Consider the following 22,989-nt stretch of genomic DNA (forward strand, 5'->3'; position numbering starts at 1 on the left):
GACTAATATGGGTAAGTGACGCATTCTAAATGTGGGTCACTTATTTCCTGTTCTCTTATTATTTTGACCATTTTACTTATGGGATAGAGTCAAAACAATGATGTGAGCAGGACTAAGAACATCACATGTCAATTCTTAACCCGTGGTACCCATCTGGGAGCCACAACTCAACACGTCACAGCCCACTGACCTGTAGGTCATGACTGATGAGATCACTGCTTTAAAGGTTCAAACTATGTGCTTGTGGTTTGGTGAACGTTGTTTAATTCTATCAGATGTTGGACAGGTAATGCTCACATGTTGGGCTTTCATGTAGAATTTGTCTGTGGGCTCAGCCTGGTGAAAATAATAATATGATTTTAAAGGAGACTGTCTTTGGTTATTTTAGAGGCTTTGATTGTGTTTTTCGGGTGTTTAACAATAGATGTTCATGTTTCTGATAAAAAAAATGCTTTATATTTCACATATATCTATTCTAGTGTTCATCACTGTCCCACTTTCAACAAAACGACTGGATTTGTTCTGGTCTATATAAAGTCCCTCTTTCCGAATCGCTCTGATTGCCAAAACTGACCAGGTCTGTCGTGATTGGCTTCCGCTTCTCAGGCTGTTGTGATTGGTCGGTGCCCCTCTCACGTGTATCCATCAACTTTGGCTTTGAGCAATAAACATTTACAATGGCGTCAACTTCACTTCATCAGTTAAACACATGCGCATCCACCAAAGTGTAACGGAGGTCTATTATTGCATGAGCAAACGTCAATCTATGTTAGAGATCAAATTGTTTTCCTACTATGGCGAGGGAAATGACATCGGACTGAATTGTGTCAGACCAGTTATATTAAATAACACTAATAACAGAAGCGTTCGTTTTGCCTTTTTATATTGGACCTGTGTTGGATAATAAAGCAAGCAGATTGACCAGGAGACATTTACAAGCAAGACTTCATAGGAAGTTTTGTAGAAGTTTTTTAGAGGTAAGCACACACACAGACACAATATCAGTATATCACACACAACAGCTTTCACAGCCGATGTTAAAGTCATGAAGCTGTTATTTGACTGTTGGTTTTCTTAGAATGTGTGTCGCTGAATTCTTATGACCAGCTGTAGGACTGTGATGAAAGTGAAAGTAGTTTAGCATGTAGCTCAGTCAAATGTTTACAATCTCTGATAATCAAACACTACTCCAGCGGCTCTTCCTCTTCTCTGGCGTAATCCTCTGGGAGTAGGTTATTAAAAGCACTAGGAATAGTGACATCATGTACCCGGGAAGTAGAGGGTTGTAGTCCGATCCAGCCGTTCTCTGTAGTCCTTGAAAAGTGAATTGCTGCAAAGTTAAAAAGCTTGGCACTTAACTTTGAGCTTTATCATTTTGCAGGTATTATTTATGCTCTGACAGCAACATTACACACTAACTAAAGGTTGAAAAATGGGATCACGGGGAACATGCTCTTAACATGCTCACTGTCTGTAAAACCACAGGCATGTGCCTATGATGTAATGATTCAGAGAATTTCCACAGGGATCAGAAAACCATATCGTCAAGTCATTTTGAGATTTTAAAGGTGGAAGACCGGTCTGATGTATAACAGTTATACTCACACAAACACATGTGTTCCGCCCTGATGTTGACACACATTACTTTGGAAAGAATGACAGATGATGATGACACACTCGTTGGCTTTCTGTGTTCTCCAGAGGCTTCGTGTGTGTGTGTATTAAACAACACGTCTACATTCAGTGTGATGAAACTCCTCTGGACTGAGTCCATGCCCATCCTATAATCATCATCTCCACCCACCGCTAGCTGTCTGATGACTCACTGATGGAAACAAGTCCAGTTTTGGATTATAACACACGAAAGAATGAAAAGATCTCTTTAATATCTCAATTATTTCTCTTGGACATCAGTGAGATGAAATGGCTAAAGTCTCATTGAAGAAAACGAGTCAGAAATGTTCCAAATGTGTCTGTCATGAGAGTTTGAGAAGAGATGTCAACAGTTTGTCAAACTGAGCTCAGATTTATATTTTTGAACATTTCTCAACCAATTGAACCAAACCCTAAACAGTTTTAGGATAAATATCTGAGACTATACTTGAATCAAGTTCCTCTGGTCTTGCAGGTGTTTATAAAGGTCATGTTAAGGAACGCAAATGATTGAAGGATTGTTTCTTAAGCACAAAAAAGGAAATGAATGTACTTTCATGTATTGATACTTTCAGATGGACTCTGGGTCAGTGATGTGTCAGTAGCATTTATGCACTGTAAAAAAACAGATAAAGTACTGGCAGAAAATGACCACTACATTTACATATGCATTTGGCAGATGCTTTTATCCAAAGGGACTTACATTGCATTATCCTATACATTTGTTTCTAAGTATTTGCAATCAACTGAGATCCAGCCCATGACATTGGTGTTGTTAGCACCACGCTCTAACCACTGAGCCACAGGAAAAAAATCCCTTTATTTTACATTTAACATTACGTATTTTACCACTAAATTTTCTCTTTACTTTACTTTTTACATTACGTATTTGACCAGTAATTTTTCCCTTTATTTTACATTAAATATTTTACTGTAAATTTTTCCCTTTATTTTACGGACATTTCGTAATTATATTTACATTTAGTCATTTAGCAGACGCTTTTATCCAAAGCGACTTACCAATTTAATGCAGTGCTTTATGTAAAATACAGGTAAAACGACTGTTAAAAATGAATACGGAAAGCTTCTGACTGCTGTCCACATACACACACACTGTACTGTTTCACAGACAACATTCATGATATTTTAAACAAGTATCACAGATTCTAACCCTAACCCTTTTCGGGAAAATAAGATTTGCACGAGTTTGTAATAACTAAATTTGACTTTTATCTTGGTTATTCTTAATTATTGGTTCATATCTTTATTATTCTACCATTCTACCATAATTCTTCATTCTCAGTCTTCACAGAATTAATCAAAAAATTGTTGATGTGGATTCAGTTCCTCGAGGTGTCTGTTCTACGGTGTTTTAGACGATTTGGTTTTTAAATATCTGGTTACTCTTTATGATAGTATTATGTAAATCTCTCTCACACACACACACACACACGCACGGGTTCATATGGTTCATTTGCTGAAGTGCATTTAAAGTGTGAGACTGAAGAAATCAGGTTAGATAATGGTCTTTAGATGCTGAAATGACTCTTTAGCTCTTTTCCCGCCAGCCTTTAAAAAAAAGTTGCCAGATAGCATTTTTTTCATAGTCACTAAACTTTAATGTCTCACATTACATTTTCTGTAACTAATATATGGACAAACAATATATCAAATGAAACAGCTGAGACTCTGCTTGTTAACAAAAGAAACCGTATTCTTCGATCTTCATTTTTCTTGATTTATCACCCTTTAGATGTGGGCAGGTTTCTTAAAAAAAATAAACACTCAGAACAATCATTAAAAACAGATCAAATATACTGTTTAAGTTCTAGGTTCAGAGATTCTCTACATTTTCCAAAGGTGTGTAACTACGCCACCTGCTGTATGACAGTACAAACACTGATATACCGTAGGTCATTTGGAGGGAATAAGTTAAAGCAACACTTTGAAGGTTTACTCACAGCTTCTTCCAGAGGTTGATAATCAGAACTGTCTGTTACCAGTGTCATAAATTATGTTTCCTTGTGGGCAGCACATTACACATCAATTTGTTTACTAAGCTGATGGAAAAACTACAAAGTGTTGCTTTAAGTGAATTCTCCCTACAAACTCAATGAAGGGCCATGAGGACATGACATCTGAGCCATGATGTGTTTCTTCAGGGTGTCAGATGTTTCACCCTGTCTCTTCTGCTTGACTGGACCCAGCGTCTCTCTCTCTCTCTCTCTCTCTCTCTCTCTCTCTCTCTCTCTCTCTCTCTCTCTCTTTGTCTGTCTCTCTCTCTCTCTCTTTCTCTCTCTGTCTGTGTCTGTCTCTCTCTCTCTCTCTCTCTCTCTCTCTGTCTCTTTGTCTGTGTCTCTCTCTCTCTCTCTCTCTCTCTCTCTCTTTGTTTGTCTCTCTCTCTCTCTCTCTCTCTCTGTCTCTAACTCTCTCTCTCTCTCTCTCTCTCCCTCTCTCTGTCTCTAACTCTCTCTCTCTCTACCTATCTACCTATCTATCTCTATCTATCTCTCTCTCTCTCTCTCTCTCTCTCTCTCTCTCTCTCTCTTTGTTTGTCTCTCTCTCTCTCTCTCTCTCTGTCTCTAACTCTCTCTCTCTCTCTCTCTCTCTCACTCTCTCTTCCTGACAAGACTCTGTCTGACATATGAGATTGGTCTTGTAAATGTGGCAAAAAATAAATGATTGAATCTGGGTCTCGGTCTAAATTTAACATTCCTAACCAGGCCTGTTATATAAAACCACAAGCAGTCACATAAGGACAGAAACTGCAATAGGAAGGAACATGTGCAAAACCACAAATGGTATAACATCATAAAATTAAAATATTTTCTGAAGACATGCCAGCAGTTCTGAGAAAACATTATTTTCCGGTCCGTAGACAAAGCTTTGGTCCCACCTTCAGTCTTCATTCACAATTTGTTTAAGTGAATAATGTTAATCTGTTTATTTTTTAGAGATGTTGCACAAAGAAGAGTTCATCTGACTCACATCAATGTAAAGTGATCAGAGCTCGTATCAGAGGTCATGACCCTGAGGAAACAGGATTTGGCATGATGTCATGACTAACAGAACTCTTCATCACTGATGCGCTTCATGCGTGTGTGAGCGTGTGTGGTGTCATGAGGGGAGGGGGGACGGAGCACATCCTCTGTTTTCTCTCAGTCTTTCTCATTGGCTCATGTGTTGTCCTCTCTGGATGTCCAGATGTCAGTGGTCTCCGCCTTCCCCAGAGATTCTATCGGACAGTAAAGGTTATCTCTCAGAGAACACGGATGAAGCAGAGATGCTGTTGGAATATACTTCTGCTCTTCAGTACATGTAAGCAGTGATAGGAGGTGAGATTTAATAACTCATGATAAAGTCTGTGTTGTTTGTTTATTATTGGTTGCAGATGTGCGTGTGTGTGTGTGTGTGTGTGTGTGAGTAGTGGAATTGTTGGGCTGCTCTGAACTGCTGTGTCATCATGACTCTGTCTGTAAGGATGCTGTCGGCTCGAGTGTGTTTGTTTACATTTATAATGATGCTGACACTTTCTGAGTTGAGATGTCATTTTATGCTTTTTGGTTTTTTTTTATCACTATAAAGTGAGTTATATTTTTAAAGTGTGTGTTTGTAACAGTGCTTATGGAGGACACTGGTGGTGTTTTATTAACTCCAGTCAATGTTTTTTTGGTAGATTTCACTTTTATATTTAGTTTCTGACACATAATCAGTGTTATTTCCTGAGGAAAAAACAACCTCCTTAGTGGGGCAAGTTGTCACAACAGTTTGTCCTGTTTATCAGTGATTTGAGAACATTTATTTGACATTTGAAATGCTATTTTACACAATAAAAGCCTGATTTCATCCATGCTTAAATGAATGGAATTAAAACATTTAAAGTTTTTAAAGGAAGATATATTTTGAATTAGGTATTACCCAGTGTGACAACTAGCCCGGGTCTTCACTTCATAAACAACATCAAGCAGTGTAGTGTGTTTGTCTGTTTGGAAATCCACATTTAGACACGTGTCGCTGTAATGAAATGGACATGTGTGTCAGGCCGTCAGGATCAACATCTCATTCATCAGAACTTTCTATGGATCTGGAATCAGAGCTTGGAAATGAAAGTCTTTGGCCTCTGAGGCTAGATTGAGAAGTGGCACTGGTTTAATCTGATCTGGACCTTTATACAGCCCAATTCTGTGAGCTTCTGACTTAATTTCTTTAAAGTATTCTTCTTTATTTGCATATTTGAATATTTTCTTTATCTGTTTTTATTTGCAGAAAATTGGGACAAACTGCTCAAAATTAAAAAAGTTGGTTTATCTGCAGTATTTAGGATCTGCAAACCCTCCAAGTTTACATTCACGTTTTTGTGTGTTTTTTGTGTGTTTTGTTACATTTTGATGTGCAGAAGAGATGAAGCTGAAAGCTGAAATTCTAAACTTCACACAGATCTCAAACTTGAGTGGCTCATTCTCTAAGAGCGTCGAGTGAAGTTTGTAGACTTGTTTCTGTCCATTTTTGTAAGCGATTTTGGCATTTCATTCAGATGATCGAGTGGAAATTCTGATGTGTGATTTCCTCTCCGATTTTCAGATCTTGTGACCGTCCTCGACAACGATGTCTGGAGTAAACCTGAAGACAACGTCTGAGAACGGTTCTGGAATCCCTCTGCCGAAGAGCCTGACCAACCTCTCCAAAACAGACACCAAACCCCCGAGCAGCAGTTACCCGTCGGGTGGACGGACCACACCGTTTACCACCTCCAGATCTCCATTATCGGTCTCCAGAGGATCCCAACTGAGGATTCAGTCCTCACGAGGAGCTCAAGACACATGCGGAGGAATAAACTGGACTCCACGCTCGGCCAACAGCAGCCCTCATGTGCCCAAACGAGAGGTTCACCGCTTTAAGAGCACAAGTGAACTGCGCAGGGGATCTTCACCCCAAACAGACTTTACAGATCTGGACAGACATTCCAACAACAACTGGAGACGACATCACTTCAGGAGTCTAGACGATGAGGTTACGGAATCTTCTGCCACTGGACGAGTTAAAGAGAAGCGTCACAGATCAAGCAACGGGAACATCATATGGGAAACATCAACAGGAGATCATATGAGCTTACAGAAGCAGCGGACTCCTGGAGTGGCTGATAGAGAAATGATGGCGTCAAAATCACGTGTGTGTGTCTCAAATACACAGCCGACGGCTCACGGGTCTCCACGCATGGCTGCGGTCGCACCTTTCAGGTTCAGGTGAGACACAAATGAGATGATCCGAGCCGTGTTCTCATTCATTTGATGAATAAATGATGACAGGATTTTCATTTCTGGGTGAACACATCTTTAAGGCTTTTAAGAGCATTGTGATGTAACTCATGTGTGTTCTCTGGGGGTCTCAGGGTGCAGGTTGGAGAGGACGGATCGTCTCTTGAGGATCTGAGTGAGGGTTCTTCAGATTCAATGGAAGTTTCCAGTGATGGTTTGTGTAAGTACAGTATTTTCTTATATTTATTTAGAGAGATACAGTCACATCATGTAGCAAAACTCATCCTGCTGTGTTTTCTGTCATCATCATGATGAGATGCTCCATCCATTCAAAGGTTTCTTCAGTTTTTTCATTATGCAATATTGAGTATGATGTATTATGCAAATACAGCAGTATTACAATGATGTATACTTACAAAACAGCATTGTAAGTATGACAATGCTGTATTCAGCATTGTCATAATCCTCATGAATACAATAAAGTAACGATTTCATGTTCTATAAAGAGATATTCCACACAAATAAATTGAAGCACACATCACAGCAGCGTTTGTGTTTACTGATGATCACTAAATTATAGTTCTGATTGAAAATATGTTTCATCTTCACGAAAATGATACCACAATATGCTTATTTATTAATGGACAATGGATAAAATGTCTTGCTTTTTCTTTTGCCTTCTCATTTTTCTTTCTGGGCTGAAATGTGACTTTGTAAATATCATATTATTGCATTATGCATATGTGCTTCATGTGAAGAACTGTAAAAGGCAGATCAACACATTACTTTACAATTCAAATTAACTACAAAGAACAATAAGGCGAAATGAGCTGAAAAACCTCTTTTAGTGGTGTTGTTAATGAAGTGCACTTACATGTGTAGTGAAGAATGAGTGTCACATGACATTTGACAGCACTTGTGTACTTCCAGCATCACATTTTTTTTTACCGCAGTAAAGGTTTCTGATCACCAGTAGTCTTGTGTGCTGCAGTTGTCAGATGTGAGAAAATAATTCTTATGACAAATGTTTTCCAAACGATGAATAACTGTGGGGTTCTCATGGATCATGTTCACATATTTACAGTTGAATGAGTGCAGCATTTTTACACTAATACACAACATATGTGCTGTAAAGAAAAAAATCTTTAAAAAAAGTTTTGTTTCAGTGTAATGACAGCAGTCAAAACCGCTTCAGATGTTCACACGTGTGTCCAAACTGACTGACCACAGACCACCACCACGCTCTCACATGAGTCACATCAGCTCAGTGAAATATCATCTCTGTCTTTGCACATACAGTCCGAAATGTTTGTATGCATTTTTTCCTATTTGGCTCTGGTTTGTACGGTGTCTCTGAATAGTTAAAAAGGTACTCAAGATGCTTGGCGGACGCCAAAAACGCATAAAATCGAACCCTGTCTGAATTTGTTTATGATTTTCTAACGTGCGGAAATTTGGGACTCAATGTGCAATGGGCTTTCTCCTTAAATGACTCTAGAGAAATAAAACGAGAAAGACACATGAAGAGTGAAGAGAAGTGTAAATTAAGGAAGATCGTAGAGGTGAAATCATCAGAATTGATCATTTGCACAAGTGTACATACAATCTGTTAATATGCATATTCTACTATATACTACCCTGTACAGTGTCTCTTATATGTTATTATCCAACATTTTCTACATTAGTCTTTTATTTGATATATGCATATATTAGAATCTTTTAGACTGTGAATCATATTATATTGTAATGTCATTGTGTTGAATGTCTGCACTAGAAGCTTCCAACATCAAAGAAAATTTCTTGTGTGTGCAAGCTCTTCTGATTCTGATCTGAGTAAATGTGATGAGAAATGTTTGAGTTCACGTTGAGATCTTCAATCATGTCAACTTTTGAATCCAGACGAGACATCTGAGCTCAGTTTGACACACTGTTGACATCTCTTCTCAAGCTCTAATGACAGACACATCTGTCAGATTTCTGACTCTTTCTAAGGAGAAACATCTGAGACTCACTTGAGTTCTCTCTATTTAATCTTGAGACACTCAGAGACTTCAATTTGAGCTGTTCAATATGTGTTTGCTGGAGGATCCAGAAGAATTTTATGCCTCTAAACACTTACTGTATGTCTACAATCTCTCTTTTGTGTCTTTTCTTTCTTTCTTGTAAATAATGAATGAGAAACATTGGAGATGTTGATATTGAAATGCGATGGAGCACTTGCTTGAGTTTCCTGCTCTTTGAATGCTTTAAGCAGTGAATTCTCATCTTTCTTCATTGTTGAAGGCCTGGTGTTTGTGAATATGTTGTTTTTGAATGCGTTCGCCCGTCTCATTGGTGAATGACTTCTCGGGCTGTTTGTGACAGCTGTGCGGTCCACAGGATGTGTGTTCTTCAGTGAATGATGTCATTGGAAAAGTCCCCCGTGGAACAGCACGGCCGCTCGTGACAAAGAGAAACAAAAGACTTCTGTCTCCTCGACTCTTTCTCCCCTTCAGTAACATAGAATAACTTGTTTGGCGTCCCAGGAGCAGAACACGCTTGGCCGAGTGTGTGCGGACCCCCGGCAGGAGGTTTTCACAGATGCATCTGGATGGTTATATGTGTGATTCAGTAAAGTCAGTCGTCAGTTGTGTATTGTTGCTTTATGAACAGATGAAGGCGGGCAGAAAGTGATTTGTAGCACGCTGTTACCTTCTCTACACTGGAGATGTGCTTTGTGCATTGCAGTGTGACAGGACATGGCCGCTGTGATGTAGGTAGAAGCGTTGCTATGGTGACAGCATCTCCAGCAAAGCATTGCGGTGCACTCCAGAGAGAGATGTGTATGGAATATCATGAGCCGTGAGATGTTAGGGATCATCTAAAAACATCACAACTCCGTATGAAGCGTAGCGTGATGATGCGAGACACTGGAGGGTTAAAAGTTTTAATTGGCAATTAATTGGAGTAAAACTGATGACTTTAATATTGTAATAATTGTTTGTTGAGTTGAGGGAGGATTGGGGCTTGCCGGGTTGTTTTTCAGGGCAAACAGGCCACTTTTATTTTTAATTACTTGAGGCCTATATCTGATATAACATCATTTTCTAGCAAATTCTTGAATGTTTATCAATATATTTAATAACAAGTATTGTTTACTGCAGCTCACAATTGTTGCCATTTCATGTGTGCATGTCTTCACTTTAATTTTGCAGCTTTGAACAGTTTAAAGTCCCCATGAACCGGAAGTTGTGATCGTTTTTACTTCTGTATTTTGATACATTTTCGAGTGAAATTAAATTTCGACAGAGGAAAATATTGAGCGTGTCTTTCGTCTTTCTCAGCGATTTGATTGGATGTATAAAAACAGCCGTTGCATTTTGAAATGAAACTGGCAGCAGACTGACAGCTGAAGGGGAGGAGTTAACAGAAGCTCCGCCCAAGCCGTCTAACACATGTCATTTGAGATGTAAAGTCATTACAGGACGGAAGTGCATTTACAGATTTTAACTGAAGATTATGAGTTCACATGGATTTTAAAAAGATAATGACACACATTTATAAACTATTTACTATAAACGCTGCAATATTTCATGAAAAACAGGCATTGTCATTTTTTATTTCACTGGGACTTTATATAATATTCCTGTAGTATAAAGGTAATGTACCACCATTTCTACATAATAGACAGACATGATCTCAAATAATATATATTTTGAATGTTTATTTTGCATTTTTAATATCGTATAATATTTTATTATTTTATATTCACATGTAATATATTTCTCCTCAAGGCATGAGAGTGAATACATAAGTGTGATTTTATTGAGCATTCTGCGTTGGAGGGGAAGGGGAGGAATGACGGGGTAAAAGTGAAGGGAAATATACAAAAGCACTGTTCTAGATTCAGTTCACATTCATGCCTTGCAGTTTGTCATCTCTCCCTAACATCTCACACTTTCTGCTGAGGCAGGGAGACACACTGGAAAATGCGACCGAGAGAGAGAGAGGGTGGGTGAGTGAGAGAGAGAGAGTGAAGGGGAGAGTGAGAGAGTGAGCGAGAGAGAGAGAGAGAGAGAGAGTGAGCGAGAGAGAGAGAGAGAGAGAGAGAGTGAGCGAGAGAGAGAGAGAGCGAGTGAGCGAGTGAGCGAGTGAGGGAGGGGGAGGGACTGTAGTTGCATTCAGCACTGCTGTCATTTGGCTGCTGCACGGCTCGGCGGCAAGATGGTCTGTTGAAGGGAGGAGAGGAACGGTTGAGTGAGGCAGAGAGAGAGAGAGAGAGAGAGAGAGAGAGAGAGAAGAAGATTCAGGGCGGCAGCTACAGGAAGACTTTGGGAGGAAGGAAAAGGAGACTTGGATTAACGTGAGGAAGAGCTGCAGAATCGTCCACTCCTTTTGGTTTTTCGTCTGTAAATATGTTTCCAGAAAGGAAGGAGCTGCGGGGTTGAGCACGAGCAGGGAGGTGTCAATCCTGTGCTAGCTGGAAGCGCAGAAGCACGCAGTTGAAGGTGTGGGCATGGCTGCCAAGAGGGGCAAATCCGGCGTTCCACAGAGCGTGGCCAGGAGCGAGCTGAAGGTGTACCGCGTGGGCAGCACAGAGGGGCGCATACCCGTGCCATCCAACCTCCGCAAGCAAAGATCCCTCACCAACCTGGCCGTGCTGACAGACGCCGAGAAGAAGATGCAGCTCTACGAGCCAAAATGGTGCGACGACATGAGCAGGGTCGCCACGGGCCACCTGAAACCCAAAGCGGCCGGTGTCGGAGGGGCAGGCGGTACCCAGCTCTCCAGAAACCTCTCCAAATCAGACCACTCCCTGTTCAAGCCCAAGACCTTTGCCCCACTGGCGCCACCAGGAAAGAGCCAAAGTCGGATCCCGCGAGGTCCTTACGTGGAAGTGAAACCTCTGAGCAAGACATCGGACGACTGTAAATCTGACGACGATATTCTGTCCAGCAAGGCCAAAGTGGGCGGTAAGAAGGCGGCTGCATGTTCTGGAGACCCCGAGGCCAAAGGTCAAGGTGAGGAGGGTGGAGATAAACCTTTCCTCAAGGTGGACCCGGAGTTAGTCGTCACCGTTCTTGGAGACTTGGAGCAGTTGCTCTTCAGTCAAATGCTCGGTGAGTACCACTTTACCATTCACAAGCAAACTTGTGCAGACCAGCCTCGTTTTATTGCAGAACGACAACCGACTACATGTGTGTCACGGCCAAAGTCGACCACATTCACCGTCTCATCTCGCCTGAATTGCCAACCATTTTAACAAGGTGGCTAATGCCTTTGATACATCATACGGTTGTACATAAACAATGTTCCTGTGGCTCAGTAGTGAGAGTGTTGTGTAACACAAAAGCTTGAGGGTTCAATTCCACACATACTGAGATTTAGATGAAAGCGTCTGCTAAATGCAAGAATGTAAAATGCATTACAGCGCATAGAAACGTACGGATGAGATGGTACGAATATCCAGGAATTAGCCACCAATGATTTGTGAATTGTGGTGAGATTGTGTTTGCATCTGGTGTTGGCAGTATGGCCGCTGAATGAAAGCGTGGCGTGATCACGTCTCTATATTCTGCTGTGGTTGTATAGGTGACGCTTCAGAGGGCTTTGTTCTGGTGAACATGTGCATCCGTTCTCATTCTGTCTCACACAGTCGTGGGAAAAATGAGCACTCATAGATTATTCCTCTCTGTTCGATGAGTGAGCATCAGATGATGGAGGCTGGGGGTTGTGTATCTGTCCTTGTGTGTGTGTGTGTTGTCTCAGCTTGTGTCGTTGCTCATCTGTAATGAGGTAACGGCTGATATCAGAGAAGCAGATAGTAAGAGGAGAACTGAACCTCTGGAACATGTCGTACTGCAGTGCCCTGTGCACAATCTTGTGATGCTGAATGATGCCGTGGTTACATGACTGAAGACACCACAGAGACGTGGGAGGGAAGTCAACCGGCGGCTCAGTGTGTTCTATCAGATTGTGGCTTTGAAACACAGCCTGCTTTGCCATCTTTGGTCATTTGGTTAGCATGAAATTCTGTGTTTAATCTGGTTGGAGATAGCTGTTGTCAGAATGCACTCTTAAAGGAGTAGTTCACCTTCAAAATGAAAAATCTGTCATCATTTACCCGTCCTTTTGATATTTTGAAGATATTTTGAGAATGTTGTGAACAGCCCTCCATTCACTTGCATTGGTTTTGTGTCAATACAATAGAAGTGAATGGGGCCAGCGCTGTTCGGTGACCAAAATTCTTCAAAATATCTTCTTTTGTGTTCTGCAGTAGAAAAGAAACTCATACCGGTTTGAAATGACAAGAGGACGGGTAAATGATGAATTATTTTCATTTTGAAGGTGAACTGCCCCTTAAAAAAAATAAACCTTCTATAAAAGATTGATGCCATAGACGATGTTCCCCACAGAACTACAATAATCATTTGTCCGCTACATAGAATCTGTTTGGCTAAAGAAAGTTCATGAATGTTTAAGTTTCTTCACAAAGACCTTTTTGAAACATTTGGTTTTAAGAGTACACCCTAAAATAATGAGCACAGGATTCCTCTTGTCATGATAATTGTGAGCCGTTCTGTAACATTTTTCTTGTAATGTTCCTACAAAACAAACCCACGATTATTCAAGAACACAGTTTGAAGTATTACGATTACCAATACAATACCAGTTAGGATGACGTGATATCCAATAGAATCAAGTCAGGCTCCAAATCTCCTGTAGGAATGTGTTCATCCAGTGGTGTCGTTTGGAAATTCAATAGAAATCTAATAAGGATTCTTTACAATCCTAATCTAATAATGTCCTGTTGTGTAGTAGAGTTAAAGGGACAGTTCACAGCAAAATAAACATTCTGTCATCATTTACTCTCCCTCATGTGTTTGTAAACCTGTGTGGAACACGAAAGAAGATATTTTGAAAAATGGTTTTGTGTTCATACTATGGAAGTCAATGGAGTTCAGTGTTGTTTGATTATCAACATTCTTCAAAATATCTTCTTTTGTGTTCTTTAGAAGAAAGAAGCTCATACAGGTTTGACACGAGAAATGAAGAGTCAACTGTGATTTTGGGCTAAACTCTTCTCATAAACGCAGAAGTCTCTCAGTTTTGTAAATTTGAGTTTCTCTCTGTTGGCGAGACTGATGAATGAACAGTACAGAAAACTCCCATCTGACTAAATTTAGAAATCTAATTTAGGAGAGAACGCGATGAGCCTCATTGCAACTTTTACACACCATTTTTCCGACACAAGAATTATTCTCTGTTTCAAAGTGTCGTCTTTCTTCTGATCATAATTACCCAAATAAACTATAGCGTAGCATAGCGAACATCCTCACGAGTCGTTCTGATGCTTCATGGGTTCTGAAGATTGAATGTGATCTCTGAATGACACATTCACAGCTGGATGAGATTCTCAAGCCACAGGCATTAAATATCTTAGAGACAATAGATTGAATTGAGGACGGAGGTTAGACGGGAACTGAAGGAAGATCTCGGGGCACATTTGACTTCATTGTGTCATTGAGGACATTCATTACATTAATAAGATGATCATATTTGTCGTCTGTTACAGAGCTCCATTCATATGGGCATATGGAATAGAATAATAGTAATAGAATAGAAAAAAGAGAGAATAGAAAAATCGAGTTTTAGTACTATATCCCACATGTATGTCAGTGATGTGACGCACATATCCTACAGATGAAAGCATATAGAAAAAGACAGCAGGTAACATTTATTTCCAATGGAATTATTGGAAACATGCAAGATGACAAAACCTATTCTGTGTACATATAGACGGTTTCAAAGTGACAACATAAGCAAACGTTATTGCGCATGTGGCCATTCATGGACGGCCCTTAACTTCCGGTTAACAAACGATAGAGCGCCTATAGATTATTTCTGTTAACAATCAAAAGAATCCCACAAGAAGCGTTACTGGGCTAAACTAGTCTCTCCAGTATTTCGAATTTAGACGATACCAAGCTCAACCACTAGATGACAGTGTACCATACACTTTCTCTAAAGTCCCAGTGAAATAAAAAATTGCAATGCCTATTTTTTCATGAAATATTGCAGCGTTTATTGTAAATAGTTTATCAATGTGAGTCACATTCTTTAATAAATGTGTGTGCCCTCATAATCTTTAGTTAAAATCTGAAAATGCACTTCTGTCCTGTAATGACTATCTTAAATAACCTATGTTTGACGGCTTGGGCGGAGCATCTGTAAACTCCTCCCCTTCAACTGTCAGTCTGCTGCCAGTTTCATTTCAAAATGCAACGGCTGTTTTTATTCATCCAATCAAATCGCACTATTTTTCTAAATGGAAATTCTGTTTCTTGGAAATGCGTCAAAAAACGAAAGTAAAAACGATCACAACTTCCGGTTCACGGGGACTTTAAATGCGATCAAACTACAAGACCCATTTCGATTTTTTTTTAATTAAATTAAAATAAACATACATGAAAATTAACAAATCGCTTATTTAAGACTATTATTTTAAAAAAATTATAAGTTAAATTAATATTGACAGATATTAAATAAAATATAAATAGTTATATTATTATACACTACTTTGCAACAAATTGTGTTATAAAAACACATTTGAATATAGATTGATTGGATTGAAAGATGTTTGTGTAGCTGATTTAATCACCTCTTTACATGATGGTAAACTTCTTAACCTTCTGTTCACGTTTATCAGCTGATGGATGATCTGTTAGTCTTGACTCAGTTCTGATGGTCACATGTCACATGTTTCATAACTGTCACGTCCAGTGATGTCATTAGCTTGAACACATGTTCAATCTCTCATGGGAATGAAGGTGATTGACAGGAGATTTGTGTGTTGTCCGTTAATGCTTGTAGAAGAGTCTCTCTCGCTGTATTTAAGCGGTCGAGTTGTTAATGTCAAGACGGGCGTCGTGCCTAACTGCACCATGGGATTGATTGGCCATGCTGTTGACATGCTGACCGTCTGCTCACACACGCCAGATTTTCACTCATGTACAGAGCAAAAAAAAGACAAGAAGTGTTTGATTCTTTTAACAGAAGAGACATGTAAAGGTGATGATGGGCTGTTTCAGGTCGAGTTCATTGATGCTTTATGACTAGTTTTGTGTTGTCTGAGGTCTCTGTTAAAAAAAAGATGACCATGATTGAATTGGGCTATTTTTAGCACTTTGACTTCATTGGTTCATTTGCTTTCGCAGTTTTTCCATTTGAAATGAAAATTAACTTGTTGATTAGCATTTAGAATGCACTAAATGTGTCTGCAAATGTGAACATGTAGATTTATACAAACTTCATGCATAGTGGAACCGTTTGAGAGGTTAATAATAAGAAAAGACTAATGGCTGGAACACACCACAAGACTTTTAAAATCTCAACAGATTTAGTTTTTAAACTAGACATCACACACTTGCAGACTTTTCAGATAGAATCACACTTACTGAACAAATCTACAAACTGAATATCTGAGAAAAAGTCTTGTCGTGTGTTTTAGGCTCTAACCACGTTTATGTAAATATCTTCATTTTGTAAAGGACAGTGTGTGTACATTTAATGTGTTGAATGTTTTGATGAATAGGGTTTTTTAATGACGCATTTTTGTGTTTGTAGATCCAGAATCACAAAGGAAGCGGACGGTTCAGAATGTTCTGGATCTGCGACAGAATCTTGAGGAAACCATGTCCAGCCTGCGAGGGACTCAACTGAGTCAGAGGTGAGAGAGAGAGAACAAATCACAGCCAAACTAATTCATCATGGCACTTTCAGAATATAAATGGAAATACATTCACAGTTGTTGTTAGTTGATTCCCTGACGGCTGCCGGAGAATTCTGCATGGCTGCTAGATGACCCGACAGAGCCCAAAGTCTCTTCAATATTCTGATCTCTACAATAGATGGTTATGGCTCAGGTCTAAACAATAGAGTAAGAAGAAATCAAGTCAAATCTCTTCTCATAAGCCCATATTATTCAGTACACTATAATAAACACACCAGAAACACTAGCCTTATACTCAAATCATTTCATATATAATCTTCGATTGCCCATGTTACAATGAAAAAAAGAACATGTAGAACTTACTTAATAAAATTCTCAATTCCAATTTGCACAACTTTTGTAAAAAGTAAAATGTTCTGCTTTATTCAAGTGCAACTTACTAACCAGAATAAAGTAAATTCTACTTATTAAATACATTTGGTTTTTGTTAAAATATCAAGTAAATGTTACTTAAAGTATATTTAACAAAAACAGGTGTCTAACTAAAACTTCACGGATCACTTACTTTCAAATTGAAATATAGTATTTTTTTACAACATAGATGATCGAGTGAGAAGAGTCTGGTGGTCTGTGTACTGGCATTAGGACAGTTACTGCTCAAGACGTGAAATGACACACTTCATGACTTATACCCTGCCTGCCTCAGCCGAGGCACACGCAACGCTGTTCTGAACAACACTAACAACTTTAAAAACCCAAACTTAAAAATAATACCACAAATCTCTTAAATCTCAAAGATAAATCAGCACAAAACAAGAACAAGTCTTTCACTCAACACTTAAAATGATGGTTGATCTGGAAAATGAATCTCCTTATGCATTCAGATGCAAAGCATGCTGGGAACTACAGATCAACTGCCAAGGTGGTTATATCTACAAAAATGATTTATGTAGTCTCAACACAAAATAAATAAGTCAACCTATTTCGACCAATTTAAATGGCTTGACCGTAATAAAATTACTTAATTTGGTCAATTAAAACGACTCAAACAATATATTTTAAATCTTAACAACCAAAAATAGTAGATTTTATTTGTTATTATTTTAACTTAAATTTGTTTCTGATAAACAGTAACGTAATTCTTTGAAGTATATTTTGAATCATTTCTTTTCATAAAATCTACTCAAGCACATGATCATTTTTTCAGTGTCGATGTGCTCGGCACCACAGTGAACTTTGATCTCTGTTCTGTGGCCTGACCTTCACCTTCAGGCTGAACATTCTTCACATCCAAACCACCAGATTCTCTTATAAAAGAGAAGTGTTTAAATCGAGTGAATAAAGAGCACGTCTAACATGACTTTATGTGTTGGGTGACATCATCAGTCTTGATGTTTTCATGTGATAATATGAGAAGAGCATCGATCGTGCTGCTAATGTTCCTCCATTTGAAGCGCTGTTTCTGTAAGACGGTTTTAATCAGATTCATCTTACATTGATGGATGACGTTTACTGGAATGAACCCCAGATTCCTCTCGTTCTTTATCTTCTGTAGATGTGGAAATATGTGGTTATGATGACTCAGAATATATTGTAGTGATGTTCAGGTTTCACACTTGTGTTTGAAAATGACTTTGTGAATAGTTACTGAAGCACATGGAAGCAGTTCTATGTGGTGTTTTAGTTGAGGCAGTCATTGTGTTTCCATAATGGGCAATTAATCAAAACTGAGACCATTTAAACAATGTGTAATATTCAATGAAACAGGTAAAAATGGACACTGGACCTGAAGGAACACATATAATGCATATCTGGAGGAGTTTTCTGATCTGAACATTTTCACAATAATCCACTTTTGTGTGTACACACCTGACATTTATCATGAGAAGAGTGTGTCATGTAGTGTACAGCGTGGAGAGGATGCAAACTTCCTTGAGGTGTGATGTGACATGATAAGAGATCTAAAAAACAGGTCACGAGTTTGTTCTTCATGATCGGTGTAAAAATGCAAAGCTATGAAATGAAAAAAAAGATTTATTCTGACTTGATAAAATCCTCTGATCTCAGTTGTGTTCAACACATCACCAAAGGAATGAAACATCTCACATGAGATCTCTTTAATATTGCATTTCTTTCTTCTAGACATCAGTCAGATGAAGTGGAGAGTCATGCCGCGGTCACACTAGACTTTTCTTTCCATTGATTTCCATTCATACGCATGTGAATGTTTCTGACCGGAAACACAAACCCATCACAAGATATTTGGGCTGCTTTCAAATACCCCACTTGCGGTCATGGCCTGTTGAGAGTGTGTGCATGTGACAGGAAGTAAGAGTCTGTCCAATGTCTTAAAAACACAAGCGCAGTGTCCTTAACGCACACTAAACCCAACCCACTTCTAAGCGGTATTCAGGGCTAAATGTAACCCATCATGAATCATGTTCTAGATATATCATGAGACTTACGTTATACTACTACTTTTTAAGGTTAGGGTATATCTTTATTTATTATAAGTTTGGCTGACATGTGTTTTATTTTTGTCTTTGCTTTTCTGGGTTCAGCAACTTTGATACAAATAAAGCTCTGTAAAAATAAATCTGACTTGACTGTATGATTGGATATTACACATAATTTTGTAGTAAAATGAAGTGTTGCACATTTTATTGGTGAACGTATTTTGTGTTCATTATGTCTTTTGTAAAACTGCTTTGTATCACATAATTAGAAACAGCACATTAATTAACGTCTCATGTGTGCTCTTGTTACAGTAAGTGTGTCCCATCAGCTTAGAAACACTACATGCTCACTTGGGATCTCCACTAGAACACCAAAAACAGGAAATACATCATGAAAGTAGTCAAGTGGTCAAGTGCAAAGACCGCAAGTGGAGGTATTTGGACGCAACCTTAGCATTTGGCTGCGTAGCCAAGTTCAAGTTTGATGAACTCTGACCTGTGAATTGGCGTAATGACGGTGTGGTTTGGATGTTAAAAGCAGATGAAATATTCCACATCATGTTTCAAACCTGGAGGATATCTCTATTGTTTGTGAGCTGATGGTAAAAGAGCTGCTTGTTCATGTGGTGAAGATGAATGTTGGTTGTTCCTCATCATCTTCACCAGAAGAACATCACTGCACTGATCATTAATATTCTCTGTTAATATATGTGAATTAAAATATATAAGTCAATTTGTTCTCTCTGTCAGCAGCTGTCTGGACAGCAGCGTGTGCTACGACAGCGATGAAACCAACGCTCGCAGCATCTCCAGCCTCTCTAACCGCTCATCTCCTCTGTCCTGGCGTCATGGTCAGTCCAGTCCACGTCTGCAGGCCGGCGACGCCCCTTCATCCACCGGCAGCAGTTACCTGGGCACCAAGTCCTCGTCTCAGTTCACGTCTCACACGATGCCCGCGCGCTGCACCGGACGCCTCGCCAGCTCATCCCGCAGCGACTTCATGGACGGTCTGGACACCGGAGAGCGTGACCTGAAGTGTGGCTATCTGAGCGACTCTGACCTGCTTTGCAAAAGCTTGCATGATGATGACGATGATGATAATCTGGCCAATGGGTGAGTGTCTTGATGTGTGGGTGTGGCTTTGGTTTGTTGTGTTTTCTGAGAGTCCTGCAACATCAGACTCGTGTTTGAAGATAACAACACTTCTTTCCATCCTCAATGGCTTTCTGCTTTTTATCTGTCGCTCTCCTGAAAAATGTAATTATGAGTGAAGCTCATTGCTGGGTCACGCACATCACTCGCATGTTAGGATGATGAAATCCAGGCCAGTTCTCTCGGGTGAGAATGACTCTTTATCTGAGAAGCTCATGCAGAGGGATTTAGAAAGTGGCGCATGACAGTGGTGTGATCAGACCCAGCCCTCGCTTTACACTACTGACAGAGAGAGACTTTTTAACATGTTAACACTTTGTTGCTTGTGTTTCTCAGGTTTTCCCATTTTTCTTTTTTTGCTGACACAGATTATTTTAGATTAGCATTAAATGATTTCTGTCACATGCTTGTCCAGTGATAGTTCATCCAAAAACGAATGTTCAGTCTGTGGCTGTAAATCTGTATGTGACTATTTCTGTGGAACACAAAAGAAGATATTTTGAGATGTGTCTCAGTGGTTTTAAGAAGGAGTTTAAGCATAAAAACAATAAGTGCAATACTGCTTTAAATTGTTGTTGTTATAAGTTTTCTGTTTTATTTAATTGCATTTTTGTTTTTGTTTATCTGAGCAAATAATACATATCACACATTTTCCCATGATTTACAGAAGACCATAAAGTCGACATTTTCCTTACATTTACACTTTTGTAAATGTGTTTTCGTGGAGATGTCTTTGACCCACTATCAATGGAAGTCAATGGAGTTCAGTGTTGTTTGATTATCGACATTCTTCAAAATATCCTCTTTTGTGTTCTGATGAAGAAATAAACTCAAACAGGTTTAAGATGTAGTGATGATGAATAAATGATGAGAAATCACAGCTTTAATCACAAGATAATCTTATGCTGAATTATTTCTTAAATGCTGCTGGGCTTGAATTGTTTTGATTGTTGCTGTATTACATAAAGCTGTTCACAGTTACTGGTTTATCGGTCAGCTGTGAGGTAGAAATGCATTTCTCGGTGGTAACGATGGAAACGGAGAGGAGATGAAGGGAGAAGGTGAGGTTTCTTCCAGGATTCTTCAGCTATAGTCTTCTCTCTGCCTCGTTAGATTTCATAGTTTATGTAACAGCTCAATGATTTATGGGACGGTATAGTTAGCCTATTTTGTTTTATACATGTGTTTTAAATCATTCTTGCACCACCATATGATGTGTTCCTGTAGCTCAGCTGGGACACTCTTATCATAGCAGTTGAAAGATCGTGGGTTTGATTCTCATTAAAAACACGTGTAGTGATATAAAGTGTATAGTTTGAATATATAGTCATTTATTTTGGATAAAAGTGTCTGCCAGATGATAAATGTAAAGGTTCACCACATTGATTCCTTGTTTGATATATGAACTCTCCTGGTGTTATTCTAGTAAAGTGTAAGCATGTCTTTGTGTATTGTTTACCATCAGTTTTGTACCATCACCCAGTTGTTCTACATCATCACTATGGTCACTATAGTGACACCACAGTAAATGTGTGATTACTGTGGTGTTCCTGCAAACCATCTACGGTTAGTGTAGTAAAAGTCTCTCAGTTTGAAAAGCAGAGCTGTGATTAAGACAGATCAAATCTATTGATCGTGTCTGGCCTGAGGCTGTGCGGGGGGTCTGAGCTGTTTTGCTGTTGTCCCCGGAGACTATTATGGGATAGAGACCACGCAGTTGTTCAAGTCAAGATCATCATGAAGCTCTGCTAATGCTGGACATGATTTGTGAGGTTAATGCCCCGTCGTGGACATTTGAAAGAAAGTGCTTGTAGATCATACGGAGGAATCTGACGTCTGTCATAAAAACGTCTGAAGTCATAATTCAGAGAATCGATGGGTAATCAAAATAATGTCACAAGGCATTAAAACATCTTCTATATGCTTTTACAATCATCCACTGTTGTTTGTATGGATGTGATCTGTGTCTAACGTCATGTTTAACTCTTTATTCTGCCTGCTGACTCAGAAAGAAAGAAAGAAAGAGAAGATAAAGCAGCACAACAGAGTTCAGACTTCTGTCTGCTGAACTAACACACGGTTTGCTTTCACTCGAATATCTGATCAGAGCTTTGAGACGTGATGCCATCGCTGTTTTTAGTTTGACCTGAATACAGCTCTCTGCTCTGCTTCAGAGAGAAAGAGAGAGAGGGAAAGAGAGAGAGAGAGAGAGAGAGAGAGAGGGGGAGAGAGAGAGAGAGAGAGAGAGAGAGAGAGGGGGAGAGAGAGAGAGAGAGAGAGAGAGAGAGAGGGGGAGAGAGAGAGAGAGAGAGAGAGGGGGGGGGGGGAGAGAGAGAGAAAGAGAGAGAGAGAGAGAAAGAGAGAGAGAGAGAGAAAGAGAGAGAGAGAGGGGGGGAGAGAGGGAAAGAGAGAGAGAGAGAGAGAGAGAGAGAGAGAGGAAGAGAGAGGGGGGGAGAGAGGGAAAGAGAGAGAAAGAGAGAGAGAGAGAGAAAGAGAGAGAGAGAGGGGGGGAGAGAGGGAAAGAGAGAGAGAGAGAATGTATTAGTTTATTTCATCAGTTGATTGATTTATAACATCCTCTACAATGACAGACGCACCCAGAATCCTCTCTGTTTATCACAGCTGACACGTGCATCATAGCAAACCAAAGAACAGCACAAACATGTTTGAAATGTGTTTATCACATGTTGCTGTGGTGTTCTGGGTGGTCGCTAAGGTGTTCTCTGAATCTGTGATATTCTGGTCTGTAGAGAAAGCTCAC

The 22,989-nt window shown here is 39.5% G+C and overlaps 2 protein-coding genes across 2 annotated transcripts in view; both read left to right on the plus strand.

Moving 5' to 3' along the window:
* The first annotated feature begins 4,893 nt into the window (after positions 1 to 4,893).
* On the plus strand, positions 4,894 to 9,250 carry LOC130425027 (uncharacterized). Its single transcript, XM_056751057.1, has 4 exons — positions 4,894 to 4,971; positions 6,235 to 6,896; positions 7,043 to 7,122; positions 9,192 to 9,250. Exons 2-4 carry the CDS (start codon positions 6,259 to 6,261, stop codon positions 9,248 to 9,250), a joined length of 777 nt encoding a protein of 258 aa, XP_056607035.1. The 5' UTR covers positions 4,894 to 4,971; positions 6,235 to 6,258.
* A 2,123-nt stretch (positions 9,251 to 11,373) lies between these two features.
* The window catches only part of nav1b (neuron navigator 1b), a 53,123-nt gene continuing 41,507 nt past the window's right edge, over positions 11,374 to 22,989 (plus strand). The window contains exons 1-3 of the mRNA XM_056750227.1: positions 11,374 to 12,007; positions 16,515 to 16,617; positions 19,830 to 20,189. Coding sequence (XP_056606205.1) covers positions 11,404 to 12,007; positions 16,515 to 16,617; positions 19,830 to 20,189 — 1,067 coding nt within the window. The 5' untranslated portion in view covers positions 11,374 to 11,403. The remainder of the gene's footprint in view (positions 12,008 to 16,514; positions 16,618 to 19,829; positions 20,190 to 22,989) is intronic.

The sequence above is a fragment of the Triplophysa dalaica genome, chromosome 6, assembly GCF_015846415.1.
Source record: "Triplophysa dalaica isolate WHDGS20190420 chromosome 6, ASM1584641v1, whole genome shotgun sequence".
NCBI lineage: Eukaryota > Metazoa > Chordata > Actinopteri > Cypriniformes > Nemacheilidae > Triplophysa > Triplophysa dalaica.

What these genes read in the sequence shown, in the direction of transcription:
- LOC130425027 (XM_056751057.1), top strand. Translation starts at nt 6,259, where the DNA reads ATGTCTGGAGTAAACCTGAAGACAACGTCTGAGAACGGTTCTGGAATC. An exon ending in GTCGCACCTTTCAGGTTCAG is followed by an intron (nt 6,897 to 7,042) that starts GTGAGACACAAA and finishes TGGGGGTCTCAG; the next exon opens with GGTGCAGGTTGGAGAGGACG. An exon ending in AATGGAAGTTTCCAGTGATG is followed by an intron (nt 7,123 to 9,191) that starts GTTTGTGTAAGT and finishes TCATTGTTGAAG; the next exon opens with GCCTGGTGTTTGTGAATATG.